The sequence below is a fragment of the Micropterus salmoides genome, unplaced genomic scaffold, assembly GCF_014851395.1.
Source record: "Micropterus salmoides isolate LMB-PRFRI ecotype aquatic unplaced genomic scaffold, ASM1485139v1 Ms_hic_scaffold_16, whole genome shotgun sequence".
Classification (NCBI taxonomy): Eukaryota; Metazoa; Chordata; class Actinopteri; order Centrarchiformes; family Centrarchidae; genus Micropterus; species Micropterus salmoides.
Genome location: NW_024040707.1, coordinates 20352140 through 20366956, shown reverse-complemented (window position 1 = coordinate 20366956; position 14817 = coordinate 20352140). Strand labels below are relative to the sequence as shown.

The window sequence follows — 14817 nt, the reverse complement described above, 5'->3', positions numbered from 1 at the left end:
GAGCATCTTTATCTAACTCTTAGCAAGAAAACAAATAAGCAAATATCCTTCCTTTAGAGTTTGTAGTATTTGAGGCATGCAAACCATTTTTTAAACAAACATTAAACATCTTACACAATGTAAATGGTGTTTAGATTAAACCTTAACGTTTTATCTGCAACAATGCTACATGTTTTTCAATCTAATGCCACAAGTATAGCAAAGCCCCAAACACACACGCACTGATGCTCCTCAGAATATACTGTTAGACCAGCAGTGCAGTTGTAGCCTTTTTCCCCCTCCCATTCAAAGCGGTTGGTGCTTTGCATTGTATATATTTGGCCTGTCATTGTATGTGTTTTGGGAGAGTGGGAGTTCATAGGTTCGAGCTTGTGCAGAGGCAGCCACAGGTGTGAATGCCATGTGACTGAGGTCAGGAAGGGTAAAGTGAGAGTGTTCAGCTGTCAACTTCGATCACTATGAAAGACGAGTGTGTTGGAAAGGTACCAAGTAACCAAGTGTATAGTGAGCCTAGCAACAAACACTGTTAGCAACACAACCTTAAGTTTAAGTGTGTGTCTTTGAATGTGTTTTCAGTGGGCATTTAGCTGCTACTCTTATGTAGACGGACATATAGGGAGTACAGTGAGATGTTAGATTTTGTCTCACCCAGTGTGTAGGTGCATTCAGACTCGTCAGGAGAGTTATCACATCTGAAAACATCTTTATTTCTTTTTTGTTTGATTTTTTACAGTGTATTGCTCCATTTCGCAATAGTGCAAAATTCTATATTTTAAAGTTCTTCATAAATAACAAACATATCATAAATAAACAATTTTCACCACATTGAACACAAACTTAAAAAAAAAAAAAAAAAAAAGCTACAGTCACATTGAAATTGCACAAATGGATTTAAGATAAGCAGTCTTCCTATTTACAGTTTGATCGGCAGAATGGGGGTTTCAACGTCTTATGTGTGCGCCTTTCTCTTGAAGTCCTGACTAAAATTGGCTTTACAGAATAACAACATCTCCATAAGACCATGACAGCCCCTATTCTACTGGCTCCGCTCTGACAAATGAAAAGTAAAGTAATTTTAGATAAAGAGATTCGGATCAACAAAATCCTTCGAGAAAAAAAAAGGCAACTTCTCAGAAGTCTGGAATGGTACTTTAACACTGCGCTACACATGAACTGAACTGAACCCGGGTATTCACGGTGTCAAAAAGTGATCTCAAAGTGATCCATTTATTTTATACAACATAAATTCAGTGGTGACCTTCCCAAATCACCCACCACACGCTCTATAGCACATATGTTGGTGGTTAATTATACAGTTGTTTCTTGTTTAACTTTGTTGCAATAGAGTTGGATCCATTTCAGCAATGAGGTAATATAACAAGACACCACACTTGATAAGCGTGAGGAAGGGAATATGACAGCACCAAGTATTAACAGCAGTATTCATTAGTGTCAAGTGTTGATATACTTTAGGTAAACTAATACTTGCTGTTTTAATGTCATTTTTCAACTGCAGTCTGTCCAAGGATTATATCCGCCTCCATGTCCACTGAAAAATAATTAAGAAGTAGGGTTAACTATGTAAAGTCCTTTCATTGACTGGTCAGTGGGGTTGTAAGCAACTAAAGCTTTTTTTGCACAAATGTAGTGGACATAAGGTACAGTTTCATGTGAGATCATGCTTGTGGCAGTGAAGAAACATTAAGAAATGCAAATGAAATGCTGCATTTCAAAATGCAATAATCAGTCCTCTTAACCAGGCGACACTTTAAATGCACACAAACCGAACAGCTACCTCTCTTACACTTAGACATTCTCTTTGTCATTTCAATTGAGGATATGCACGTCACACACCTAAATAAATATATTTAAAAAAAAAACACTCTTAAATAGGCATACGATCTGTTTCCTTCTCTAAGCATCTTTAAAAACAGAATTATAATTTATACCTTTTTATAAATACATATAGGTTAACATAATTATTCTCTCTCTCTCTCTCTATATATATATATATATATATATATATATATATATATATATATATATATATATATATATATATATATATATATATATATATACTTACTTACAATTCTGAGGGCCTAACTTCTATGTTGTTGGTGTCCATGCTCTCTTGCAGTGTGGGAAGTTTATAACATTGCCTGTTACTGCCACCTAGTATGGCATAGCAGCACTACAACATTTTATCCTCCTGTAGGGAGTCAATGCCAATATGTAAACATGCATGGTATAAACCAGTCAAAAGCTACATTCCAAAAGTAAAATCACTCACAGTTTCTCCTTTTTTGTACATTATTGCAAATTATCCTGACAACCAAAGAAAAATCTTGTAGAGGACAACAACATTTACATCACAAATGACAGATTTAAGTATGTCCACTGTCCACCACGTTTCATGATGAGTGTGTCAAACACTGGAGCGGTTGGGGGGGGGGGGGGGGGTGGTTCAGTGATCTTTATACGGGAACGTCTTTGTACTCTTGGAGAGTGGGAGCTGGTATCTGTATGGTGGAGCTGTACAGTGGAGTTGAAGGCATCGAGACCAGATACGGTGCAATCCAGAATAGGTGGCAAACTTGATAAAGAGCAGCCAGAGTGGTTTAACCATTATAAATAAAAATTAATCTCTGTGGCTCTTTCAGAGAGGATAGTTATGTGTAGAACATGTCTTAAGATTACAGTGCACATTCACAGTCTTTTAAAAAAATGCCAACATTTTTTAATTAAATTTCATTACCTATGTTGTAATTTTTTAAAAACCTTGGTAAGCCAGTCTTCACCAAGAATGACACCAATTCTGGAGGGAACTGTATATTAACCAAGCCAGGAGCCTTATCCACATCTTTCCTTTTGATCTTCTCCCCCCCTCCATCGTTTTACCTGTCCACTCCCATCCTCTTCCTCCTCCCCGTCTCAAACTGAGCAGTTGCGTCTCTTCCCAGAGCCAGTCTGGGCTGTAGCAGCGGAGGCTGAGGTCAGCCAAGCGGTGACCCCGTGTCAAAGACTGGTGGAGGACACAGAGAGGGTGGGTGAGGAGGGCGGTGGGAAGTTCAGCAGCTCCAGCACAGCCACACCCACACTGCTGCGCCGTGTGAACATGCAGGAGGCTGCGACCCATTTGTTGCTGCGCGGGTTGTACTTCTCGATGGAGTTGAGACTGGAGCTGCCATCGTTACCTCCCACTGCATACAACCAGCCATCCATAGCCACCAGGTCATGGGTGCTCCTGGAAGGAGAATATATGCCAAGAGAAATCAGCAACTGTTAATTTACAGTGGATTTGCAATATATTCACAAAGTGCAAACCCACTGCATCAACACAATCAATAAATGCATTGAAAAACTGAAAGCTGACAGAAGAGAATGTGATTGGCTTAATCTATTTTTAATTTAATTAGTCATTTAGCTGACAATTTCATCCAAAGCAACTTACAACTGATGTGTGTGTAAGAGGTTACACACCTCTGGAGCAACTAGGGGTAAAGTGTCTTGCTCAGGGCACATTGGACACATTTGTGGATGATATGGAGGAAATTGAGCCCAGGTCTCCCACAGGAAAGGCATGTGTCTAATCAACTGAGCCATATAACCATGAACACAATGGTGAGTTTTTATCATGATATAGTAAAGATTATTTTGGCCAAAACATTAACACAAATAATTATTTTACAATATTTTCCCACCTATCACACATGTAAACTGGTTTAGAAAAGTGATAGATTAGTGGTCAATACAGTGTGATGTTTTGGACTGTGTAAATGGAGCCTTTCAGCAACTGGATAAGAAAAGCACTCAAAGACACACAGCTGATTAACACATGGGTTATTCATGGGGCTGCACAGTCAACTGTTGTCAGGTTTCCCTGGTACTACAGTATGCTGACTCACACACAACAAAGTTTGTGTGTCTGGGGAACAAGTGAATCTGCTGGTGCGTCCTCAAATCCAAGACTGCTACATCTCTAAATCTCCCTCCATGATACCGATCTTGTATCAATGCAATGCTGCTTTGATAATCACCCGTAAGACAAGTTCCATCTTCTAAGAAATGAGAAAGAGCTGACTGTTGTGGAAAATGGGTCATTTGATGTTTATGCCGTAAGACGGTTTAGGCAGTAACGAAGACATCCAAATGCCTCAAATCCCACGCCTTGAAGAGTAGATTTTTCACAGAGCCAAATAATCGCAGCAGGGGTTCCCCTTTGATAAGCTCCATGCATACAGCACTACAGTTTTGTTCTTTAGCTTATTAAAACAGAGATTTTACATTGTGATTAATTTAAGGTAAAACTGGGGTTTTGGTCTGCGGGTACCACAGGCTTTCTCAAATAAAGCAGCTGAGTTCATCCCCCCTCCCTCACAAAAAGTGGCATATATTTGTTATGAAGCACAAAAAGAAGGATAAAAGCTGGACAGGCCTTAACGAAAAATGTAGGGTGCATTTGAGGCATTTCATTACTGTGAGCCTGTGTTGCGGGAATAGTAGTCTCTGTAATCAACTGTATAGCATTAGATGAACAAATCAAAAAATGAATCCAAAAAATAAAAAGAAACTGGTCAATAAGTTGTGTAAAATGTGTTGTTTAGTGCTGTGAAGAAAAATATTCCCTTCAAAATATGAGAATAGACACAAAATTCTGTATAGATTGTAAAACGGGGCAGCTGTGGCTTAGGAGGTATGCCCGTTAATTGGAAGGTCGGCGGTTCAATCCCCGGCTCCTCCAGGCTGCGTGTCGAAGTATCCTTGGGCAAGATACTGAACCCCGAATTGCCCCTGGCGGCTGTTCCGCCAGTATATGAATGTGTATGAATGGTGAATGCAGATGTAGTGTAAAAGCGCTTTGAGTGGTCGAAAAGGCTAGAAAGGCGCTATACAAATACGGAGCATTTAAAAGAGCTAAAAATAAAGCAGAGTCTTTTCACATATTTAAACTTCGTAAACAGCATCTCTAACTTGATATATTATAGAAAGGAATGCATTTGGCTGTAATCTGCTTCCTTACCTACCCTGGTGGATATTATCTCTGGAGATCTTGCATTTGCTATGCAGTTTCACTTTCTCTGTTTGAAGTGAGTCGTGACAGTTGCACGGCTGTTTGTTTTAAAAGACATACTTCTTTTTCTCTGGACCTTGACTTGTTCTAATATGAATGGTAATAATCTGGGTGCAGACTAACCTGCGTATGTTCATGGGCGCCACTCCCTCCCAGGTGTTGGTCTTGGGGTTGAATCGCTCCACAGAGTTCAGGCAGCTGGTGCCGTCATTTCCCCCCGCAACATACAGCATGCCGTCCAGCACGGCCACCCCGGCACTGCTGCGCCGACTCAGCATGTTGGCAATGGCTGTCCATGTGTTGCCCTGTTCATTAAATGAAAACTGAGCATTGGCCACATGTTCATAGATTCACCTGTAGTGTATGATTTCATTTGCACATCCAGTTGATCCTGGCAGCAGACAAGTTGCTATGATGATACATTATATACAACAGCATACAATTTACCTGGGGGTCATATTTCTCCACTGTTGCGAGATGTGAGGAGCTGTCATAACCTCCCACTGCATACAAGCTGCCATCTGGAGGGGAAAAGGGAGTAAACACTCAGAATGTAAATATTAGCAGAACAAGTTGGCAACTCCCTCTTGATTTTAGGCATTAAAATGAAGACAGTAGAACAGGATGTTCATAATGTTGGTGGCAAGTTCCTACCCAGAGTTGCTACTCGGACGTATCTCCTACGGGTGCTCATGGCAGCGATCGAGGTCCATGTACTGGTCAGAGGGTCATAACGCTCCGCACTGCAAGAGGATTAAAATACTTAATTGTATCAAGTATTATGACACTGCAAGGCTGACCTATTTAATATACTGTCTTTCAGACCTGGCTAAGTAAACAAGACAAACAAAAAACAAGAGACAAGCATGTAGCAAATCTAGCTTATCAAGCTGTTCAGCACTCATCACCAAAATGCCAGCCTGTGTGCACCTATTGAGGCAGGAAGCTCCGTCATAACCTCCAGCAGCGTACAGCAGGCCGTGCAGGACTGCTACACCCAAACAGCTCCGCCGTGTTCCCATGGAAACCTCAGGTTGCCAGGAGTTAGTGATGGGGTCGTAGGACTCCACGGTTGCGAGGTCTGAGGTGCCATCATACCTGAGGAGATGAAGACATAAATTTACTTTTTGATGAGTGCATTTTTAGATAATTTAATAGCAGCATACTGCTACTTCAATGAATAGCAACTGAAAAACAGTCACGTTAAAAGGGTATTTTGCATTGAGGGAAGCCCATAACAGGAGCACAAGCGGTTTTTCACAGCCATAACCTTCTGTCAGTCATTATAAATCATCCACATGTTCTGCCCGCCAAAGCTTCCGCTTTATAAAAGTTAAGTCTAGTTCCTATCACACAATGTAATGTTGGAGTAAGAGAACAGTAAGTGAACTAGTTTTGGGTCAGAGGTCAAAACTACAGTTCTCATAACTCACCCTCCAACAGCATAAAGTCTGTTCCCAATGGCCGCCACGCCCACCCGTGCCCGCCGAGTGGACATGGACGCCACCATGTGCCATCGATCTGTTCTGGTGTCATATGCCTCGCAATCTCCATGGATGGCAAACAGGCTGCCACCACCTGCAGACACACACACACACACACACACACACTATGGTGAAAACAAATGCAGGCTGCTGGGTTTTGTGATGATTCTGGACCCAGATTCACTCCTGGACCAGGACCAAGTTACAGGCTTTACTGTGGCTTTTTTTATATTTTGAAGATTTAAGTCTTTATATGCTACGTGAGCAACTATGTTGTAACTGCAAAAGCTTTTAGGCTTAAGAACAATGACCTTTAATTGTATTTATTGTATTTTATGGTTTAGTTTATAATTCTGAAGCTGTGCAAGGCCACAACAACAACACACTGTTAACTAAATTACATTTCACAATATCCATCCATTCATCCATCCTCTATACCCGCCTATCCTTGCAGGGTTGTGGGTATAGACGTTCACATTCACACCTAAGGGCAATTTAGAGCTACTAATTAACCTATTAAACTGCATGTCCTTGGACAGTGGGAGGAAGCCGGGACACCCGTAGAAAACCCACGCTGATATTGACTGATATAATCTGGATAACATGGACATTCATTGTTTACTTTACTACAATGCATCCATTAAGACCTGGGATACTTTGTTATATCACAATACTACAAAAATTCCAGACGTCATCTAGATTCATATATTTATAGAAGAACCTAAAGTTAATTGATGTGTGGCCTAAATGTACCCTAGTGGGTACCTTCAGGGGCACACTGACCAACGGCGAAGAGCACAGGGCTAGCGCCCTCACAGCGTCGCGGGCGCGTCCGGCTATTGCTGAGGACTCCCCTCTGCTCAGGCATCAGGTGGTACTTGAGAGCCTCGATCAGCAGGTCCTTGCACTCCGAGTGGTGACGGACCAGCAACTCTGTATCCACGTTGCTCATCAGAAAGTCTCGCCTCAGCAGTGGCAGCCGCACACACTTCATCAGCTAACGGGTTCAGAGGGATGGTGGGTTGGTTAGTTAGGGTCAGGAGAAGGTGGAACAGAAGATATGTGATGGAGGGGGTGAGGGTCAAACTACAAAACAGAGTGTGCTGAGAAATCCTCAGTGTCTCAGAGATGAGACAAGTCTTACCCAAGGTACATGTTGCCTGCGTCCATCTATATCATGTTTCACCCAGCTCAACACAGCCCGGTATACTTCCTCCTCTGATGGCACATTGAGATTATCACTGGAGATCAAATCCAGGACCTGGATGGAGAAGACAAAGCATATGGGCAGAGATTATTATTTTTAAATTATTTACAAGGGCAACTTCCTCAAATTCAAGTTCACAGCCTTTAATTCAAACTGTGACTGTCAGAAAATCACTTGCAGAAGCATTTGCTTTTGAAAAAAAAAAAAAAAAACGGGGATAATGAAAGCCTTCTGACAAACTTTATCAACACACAGGAAGTAAATTGCGTTGGCCACAGATAGCGTTAGTTCCTGTATGTTGTACCTGACTTGTCTTCTCTCTCCTTTGATTTGCAGTACTTGATCAAGGCTGATATTTCAAAGGAATAGGCAGCGCAGTGTTTTGTCTGCGTCTTTTCAAAATTGACTCACAAAATCTATGAATTTAAAGTTAAAAATCACTTCAGACAGCATTTTAACTTCGACTATTCACACATAAATGCTTCTGTGTTATATTAAGGTCTGTATGTGTGTAGTGGTGCTGTGATATATTTAAGTTACCACTTTGTGTGTGTGTGTGTGTGTGTGTGTGTGTGCGCCTGCAGTCTGAGTGTTTGGCTGGCACTGTTCCCAGATAAACCCAAAGCTGGAAGGGCTGGGTGGGGCCAGAGCAGCCAGCTGCTGCTGCCATCTTGCTCGGACAGATCAGGGCAACAGTTAGCAGCCTCCCAGGAACAGCCTCCACTAATCCACAGTCACGCAGAGAAATACTGCCACTGCCCCACCCTGCAGTCTCCCTTACCACTGCATGTACACACTGCATCATGTTAACTCTACACACATTTGTGCGTATATGAAAGAGATGTAAAAAGAAAACTGGGTTTACAATTGTATTAACTGTCCTTGTTGTATAGAACCGGGAATGAGGGATGAATGAATGAAAAGGGGGGGGTTGCTCTGTCAATATGTTTAAGGTGTCTCTGCAGACACAGACACACACTAATTAGGATGTATCCATCCTTTGTTGTCTCTATAATGTCATGCACGTGATGCTACATCAGTGAAGCATCACCAAAGCAGACTGGCCCTGCCTTGCCACTTCCTTCACTGAACATGGAAAGAAATATGGCGCATATTTCACAGCTCTGTGAGCTCAGAGTCCTTTAGAGCAGAGTACATAAATCCAGACGCAGCTTTATGACAAACATGGAACAGCTGCAGACAGATTGGGGTGGTGAGCCAGAGGAAATAGGGAGACAGAAGAACAGAATCAAAAGGAAAGAAAATTGTCTATTTTTAATCTGCCTTTCTGCAGCTCAACTTTAACTGTTTCACAGGACAGTGCCCACACACTCCTGTTGCAAATTCAGATATCAGGAAGGCCACAGACGGAGAGAGTGAAGCTTAGTGTTTTACTCTCATGGAGAACAATCTCTTTAGTGCAGTGGGCACTGTTCCTTAGAGAGGTGAGAAGAAAATGGAAAGTGATGCTGGCAGCTTTTTGTTGCCTCTTTTCACTGCCACCTGACATTTCTTTGAAACAGGTGCCATTTCATGTAAGAGATGATGCAGTTCTGTCCTTTATTGAGACACCGACATGAACTCCTAATACACCTGACTGACAGTGTGAGGCTAATTTAAAAAGCAAATAAATATGAAATGACAAACGATTAAAAATGAGAAAAGTTAAAACATTTACCAAACAATTTAGTTTGTACAATGTGCATTTTAACAGTCTTCTAATGGGCAACTTCAGCCATTCAGGCTTATTCACATAACTAAAGAGTTGTAGATATAGTGGCGAGGAGGTGGCGGGAACTCCCTTTTAGTTAAATTTGGATCAGAGACTGTGACTACGTTGTTTCTTTAAACTTTATTTAACCAAGGAAGGCTCTTTGAGAACAATGCCCTCTCAACACACATTCACATCTTAGCCATGCGTGCCTTGTTCAAAGGCACTTCAGCAGTTCATCCTGTTAGTCTGGGAATTAAATCAGAAACCTACTGTTCACCACTCCACCACTCGATAGCTAACACTGAATTAACCTAAAATGTAATGTTGGAACCAAAAGGGAAACCCCTGTTAATACTTCGGATAAGCAAGCAACACGGTTAGCTCTATAAACAGTGCAGCATCTGCGAACATGTCACTGGCTTTGCCTAATTACCACTTCCAGGATCGGGATCACAATGTTGAACACTGCTGTGCCCAGCTGATGAATAAGTGTATAGTTTGCCTACGTTGACGTGCCAGATAAAGTAGTCAACGGCAACACACTGGGATGATAAAACCACAAGAGACAGTGATTGATGCAGGTCCTTGTAATTAATGTTAAAAACTCGACAGCATGTTTGTGGCCACATCCCTTGGGGAGCATCTGTGACGAAAAACATGACTGGTTTGGATATGGACAGCTGTGCTCATATTAGTGAGCAACGTTGATAAACAATATGCAAGAACTAACTTAAGTGCTTCTTAGTATTACTGTACCAAGTACTAAGTGAGTGTTCATCTTTGTGTTTTTCTTAGTACTCAGTTGACACAAAATAAACTGAGACTAGGTAAAGATCAGGAAATGTTTCTTTCTACTTGTCAGTGGCTTTTACACTGAAAACAGCAGTCTACTTTTACACCCTAGTTCCCCATGGTTACTTACTTTAACAAATAAGTCTCATGGTAAGCAAATTACCAGTGTGACTTTCAAACAGGGCGAGCAATTTCTAGTAGACAGAATTATCAACAATTGTTTATTTCGCACCATGAATTATGCCACCATTAAAACGGTTTTATATAAAAGCACCGGTTGCAGAAGACGCTGCAGGAGATAGAAAAGGCATCATGCCTACCTGTTTCAGCGGCAGCAGCATGAACTCCTCTGTCTTGGACACCTCCACAAAGTGCTGCAGGACATACTTGTGTGCTGACTTGAGCAGGTCGCTGCAGGAGTGCGTGTCGGCAAAGCCTCGGATACCCAGGCAGTTAGAGGGGTCTAGCTGGCTCAGGAGGAACTTACAGCAGGCGTCCCGCACCCCGTTGAGCTGCAGCAGGCTGGCCGCTGGGAGCAAAGTCTAGGTTTCAGGTGGAAAAAAAACAATGTGAGTATGCTGTATCGACTTATCCTCTATCAAACGTGATGAATAAGGATCAAATAAAAAGTCTTCCTTTCACAGTCTTGTCTATACAAATATTCTTCCCTACCTGCACGTTGCCTTCCCCAACCACAATCTCTGCTGTGTAGGCGTACTGGACCAGCTGTTCCAAAGCCTGAGGGTCGATGTCATGTAGGGTCACATGGGTCTGCCGACTCTCCGACATCTCATCTGCATGACCGCACAGAACAAGCACATACAAGTTATATATTTTCCCCACAAGTTATAAAGTAAGTATTAAAACTCTGGCTGATATAATTACCTCCCTGTTCCATCATGCTTACACATGGCGGCTCTTAAAGTCTACAGCGCCGCCATCAATGTCAGCACAGCTCATCAGTTGTTGTGTGTGGAGGTTTTCTAAAATTTCTGAATCTGTACACTCTTGCCCAGCGTGGGTGTTCCTGCAGAAATGTGTCAGGAGGTTCTACACCAACAGTCAAATGTTTCATCTCCCATTAGTTATACGAAATTGCAAACACGATTTCTGCAGGAGAGCTGTGATTTTGTTGTTTGGATGCTCATGAAAGATCAGTAGATTTTGTTAATATCAGCTTATTCGAGACTGGATCAGCATCTTAAAGCCAGACAAGTGAGTGTCTGGAGACACATTGTGCCCTCACAAAAGGTCTAGTGTTGGGAGGAAATCTGAGACACACAGACCTCATCTGACCACCTGTGCCCCAGACAGGAAGAGGAGGAAGGAAGCGATGACGCTGAAAGGATGAGGTGGCGTTGACTGCACACACACGAGTTGTTATGTCATCAAACTCCAAGCAACAGAGCAAAATGATGCGCGGTTTGATGTCAGAGCTTAAAATGTCTGAGGCATGCAGCACACTGGGCTTCATGGGTTTCACGGATGAAAGCAGAAAGCAAACTGAAAACAGGCGGCATGTACAGGAATAAAATCAGACAAGTTGGACAATGATGACTAAACTTACTGGTAAACATAGCGTGGAAGTAGGGGCTGCAGGATGCCAGCACCACTTTGTGTGCCTTGATTTCTTTGTTGGAGACATGAAGCACAATGTCACACAGCAGGCTACGCTGTCGCATCCGGTTCATGGACACGAAGGAGTCGTGGTAGTGGCGCTTTGAGTTGTGCGAGATGCTGTGGCCATCGCGGTTGAGCAGCTGCATGCCCCCCTCCATCATGGTGCCTGATGTGGCGGTCGCGGGCTCTTGCCTGGGCCACACTCTGGGCAACTGAAACATGCAGAAAAACATATTTCATGTCAGTTAATATCAACACCATTAAATTATAAAAATGTCTTTTGTCATTAGAAAACATTTCCACATACAAGGGCTTGGTTTATTTGCAAGGATGACAGGTGACCAGAGCAATCATTGTACCTGACGTTACTGTTAATAGTAGCCATCAGCTATGCAAGGAAGCCCACCAGTATGACAGAAAGCTCAGTACAATTACAATTTGTAGCAGGTTGGCCTGGTTATTTGACATTCAGTGTCAAGACTGATTAAATCGCAATATGACAATAGAGAGAAGATGGACATTATTCCATAAACAGGAATAAAATCAATGCAGGCTTCTATTGGACTGCTTTGGTTTATCTAATTGCAGTGACTCCTGACTAGCGTGTTTAATTGCACCAGAATTAGCTGTGAAACCCCCCCAACCTCACCCCAGCTGCAGCCTCAGTAGGCAGGGTGGGAGGAGAGAAGGATGTAGCCTGAGTTAGTCTTTTCCTTTGTACTCTCTCATCCGCCCTGCTCTCGGATGGAGAACACATTCAGAGCGTTGCATAACCATCGTCACGCGGCATCTTAGAAGTTGTTGTCTTGTGAGTATGTAGGATGCATTAACGCAAACTGCTTGATGAGGCGAAACCAGACTAGAACTAAATTAGAACCATCACAGGCCTAAAACAGACTATTTTCACTCAAATACACTGAATGTAATGCAGCGGTACCTAGTAGTAGGAGCTAAGTGAGTTTAAAAGTGTAAAACAAGGTAGTATGACCTCCTTCCTCATAGGAGTTGTTTAATGTTGCCAATGTTTCATTTTAAATTCATTATTCATGTTTGTAAATAAAAAGAGAGATTTTTGGGACAATAGCACAAACTTATTAGAACAAATAGGCAGGTGGCACGACCTCATCAGGGAACAATATTGATCAGTTTGAAGTCCAAGAAAAGCAACCATCAAGGCTGAAAGACAACAACATTTCATTGATTCTGATGAAGTTGAGTTTCATGTCTCTCCATCCATATAGACAATTGACTGAGGATCAGCGCATTATAATTATATTGTCATCTGTTCAGAGGTACTCTTTCAACTAAATACTCTGCCCAATCCCACTGAGGACCATCTCAAATGTCACCACAGCTGTCTGGCGCCTGGGTCCCATTTTCCAAAACACAATAGACGACAAAAACCCTCACACCAACCATGTTCCTCTATGAGGGAACAATCTGCTCTCATGAGAATAACATGACACAATGCTGTAAATTGAGACACGGGTGCACAGGAGAAGGTTGTGGCAGAAGTGAAAACACAATTATCAGTTTAAACTAACAAGAGTAAAGCACTTGTCTTGTTCATCCCAGACTTGTCTCGCCTCTCTGGCTCTTGGCTGACATCCACACAAAGGTTCTGTGGCTCCTTGACAAACATGCACAATCTCGTTGGATACACACTCATGACCACTCTAGTCTCTTTTGGACAGATGGGTGATTCTATTCATATACCAGCCTCCTTATGTGATCTGAAGAAACCCCAACCCCCACTCCATCTATTTTGAATAACAGCAGCTATCAGCTGCAGCAGCAGCAGCAATAGAGAATGAATGTGTCATTTCTTTACCGGTGGCTGCGTCGCGGCTACCCTTGCATACGGTGTCTTCCTTGATATGAAGGGAGATAAATCAGCAGCCGTCGCAGTCAGGATGGTTTAAAATTGGTACCACTGTCTGGCAATCTGTCCATATTCTGACTCAAGCATACGAAATATGAAGAAAGCCTCTGTTTTGTGCCGTATGCAGTTGACGTCAATGAAAAAAAAACTGCATGAAAGCTGACATCGGTTTGTTAAGGTGGAGCTGGAAATTCCGGAGGTGAAAGTAGCAGCGCCGCTCATGCTACTGAAATATGATGCCGCGGAAAGAGAGCGGAACACATGAAACAAACCGGAAGCTATTTTTTAAGAGCAAATGTCATACATTTACAAAGTATATGAGTTTTATTATTCGACGTGACACAAACCACCTTAAGCGCCCCCTTTTGTCTTGTCAGAGTCCGGAAGTGCGTTCGATGAATTCATGTAAGCTAGCGCGGAAGGCGGGGTTTTCCTTAGACGCGCCGTGATTGGGCAGGACCTCAACCATCCTCCGCCTCGGTTAACCCAGACTACCAAATCAAACAAACAGCGAACAACTCATAAACTCAGTGTTCAATAATGTACCCTCATTTTCTTTTGGTTGGAACGACGCTTTCAACACTGTAACGTTAAATTAAAATAAAAGCCGCCGCAATGTAAATTAATGGGCTAACCAGATTAGCTAACGTTAACTCTGCCTGCAGTAAAATCACTACTCACCACCAGCCGTCGTCGGTGTGGATATGACAGCAATGATTTCTTCCTGTTTGTCAGCCTGCCCAACTTTGTGGCTTTGTAATGCAACTCACTAAAGAGTAAAACCACTGTATCATCCGCAGGTTTTCAATTGCCCGTGTCTCGTGAATGCAGCTGACCATTTAATTTAAACCTCACGTGCAGCATCAAAACACTGCTCTTTCTTGGACGAACAGCTTTGACAGTAGCCTTTCGAGGTTGTCGTGTTCGCCGACTGTTTTTTTCAAATTCGGACTCGATTAAGCGTTAATAACGACTAATGTTAATGCTTACACTTATTATCAAAAACTAAGCCAAAACATGCCTGCACTGTTGGGTCAAAATAGG

General features: G+C 42.4%; 1 protein-coding gene across 4 annotated transcripts; it reads right to left on the bottom strand.

Annotated features, from left to right (window-relative positions):
- Window positions 1-839: 839 nt before the first annotated feature.
- klhl17 (kelch-like family member 17) lies at window positions 840-14592 on the bottom strand. Of its 4 annotated transcripts, XR_005444845.1 has the most exons (13): window positions 13723-14061; window positions 11839-12103; window positions 10944-11065; window positions 10592-10813; window positions 7703-7819; window positions 7324-7555; window positions 6508-6652; window positions 6005-6172; window positions 5729-5817; window positions 5522-5595; window positions 5198-5379; window positions 2902-3247; window positions 840-1549 (listed from the first exon to the last, which is right to left on the bottom strand). XR_005444845.1 is itself a non-coding variant. In XM_038722799.1 (12 exons), the coding sequence occupies exons 2-12, from the start codon at window positions 12050-12052 to the stop codon at window positions 3019-3021; spliced, it is 1794 nt and encodes a 597-aa protein (XP_038578727.1). In that variant the 5' UTR covers window positions 12053-12103; window positions 14455-14592; the 3' UTR covers window positions 2057-3018. The 4 variants fall into 4 exon arrangements, 3 of the variants coding, with proteins under 3 accessions (XP_038578727.1, XP_038578726.1, XP_038578728.1); XM_038722799.1 differs by lacking the exons at window positions 840-1549; window positions 13723-14061 and adding an exon at window positions 14455-14592 and having other exon boundaries at window positions 2057-3247; XM_038722798.1 differs by lacking the exon at window positions 840-1549 and having other exon boundaries at window positions 2057-3247.
- Window positions 14593-14817: the final 225 nt, after the last annotated feature.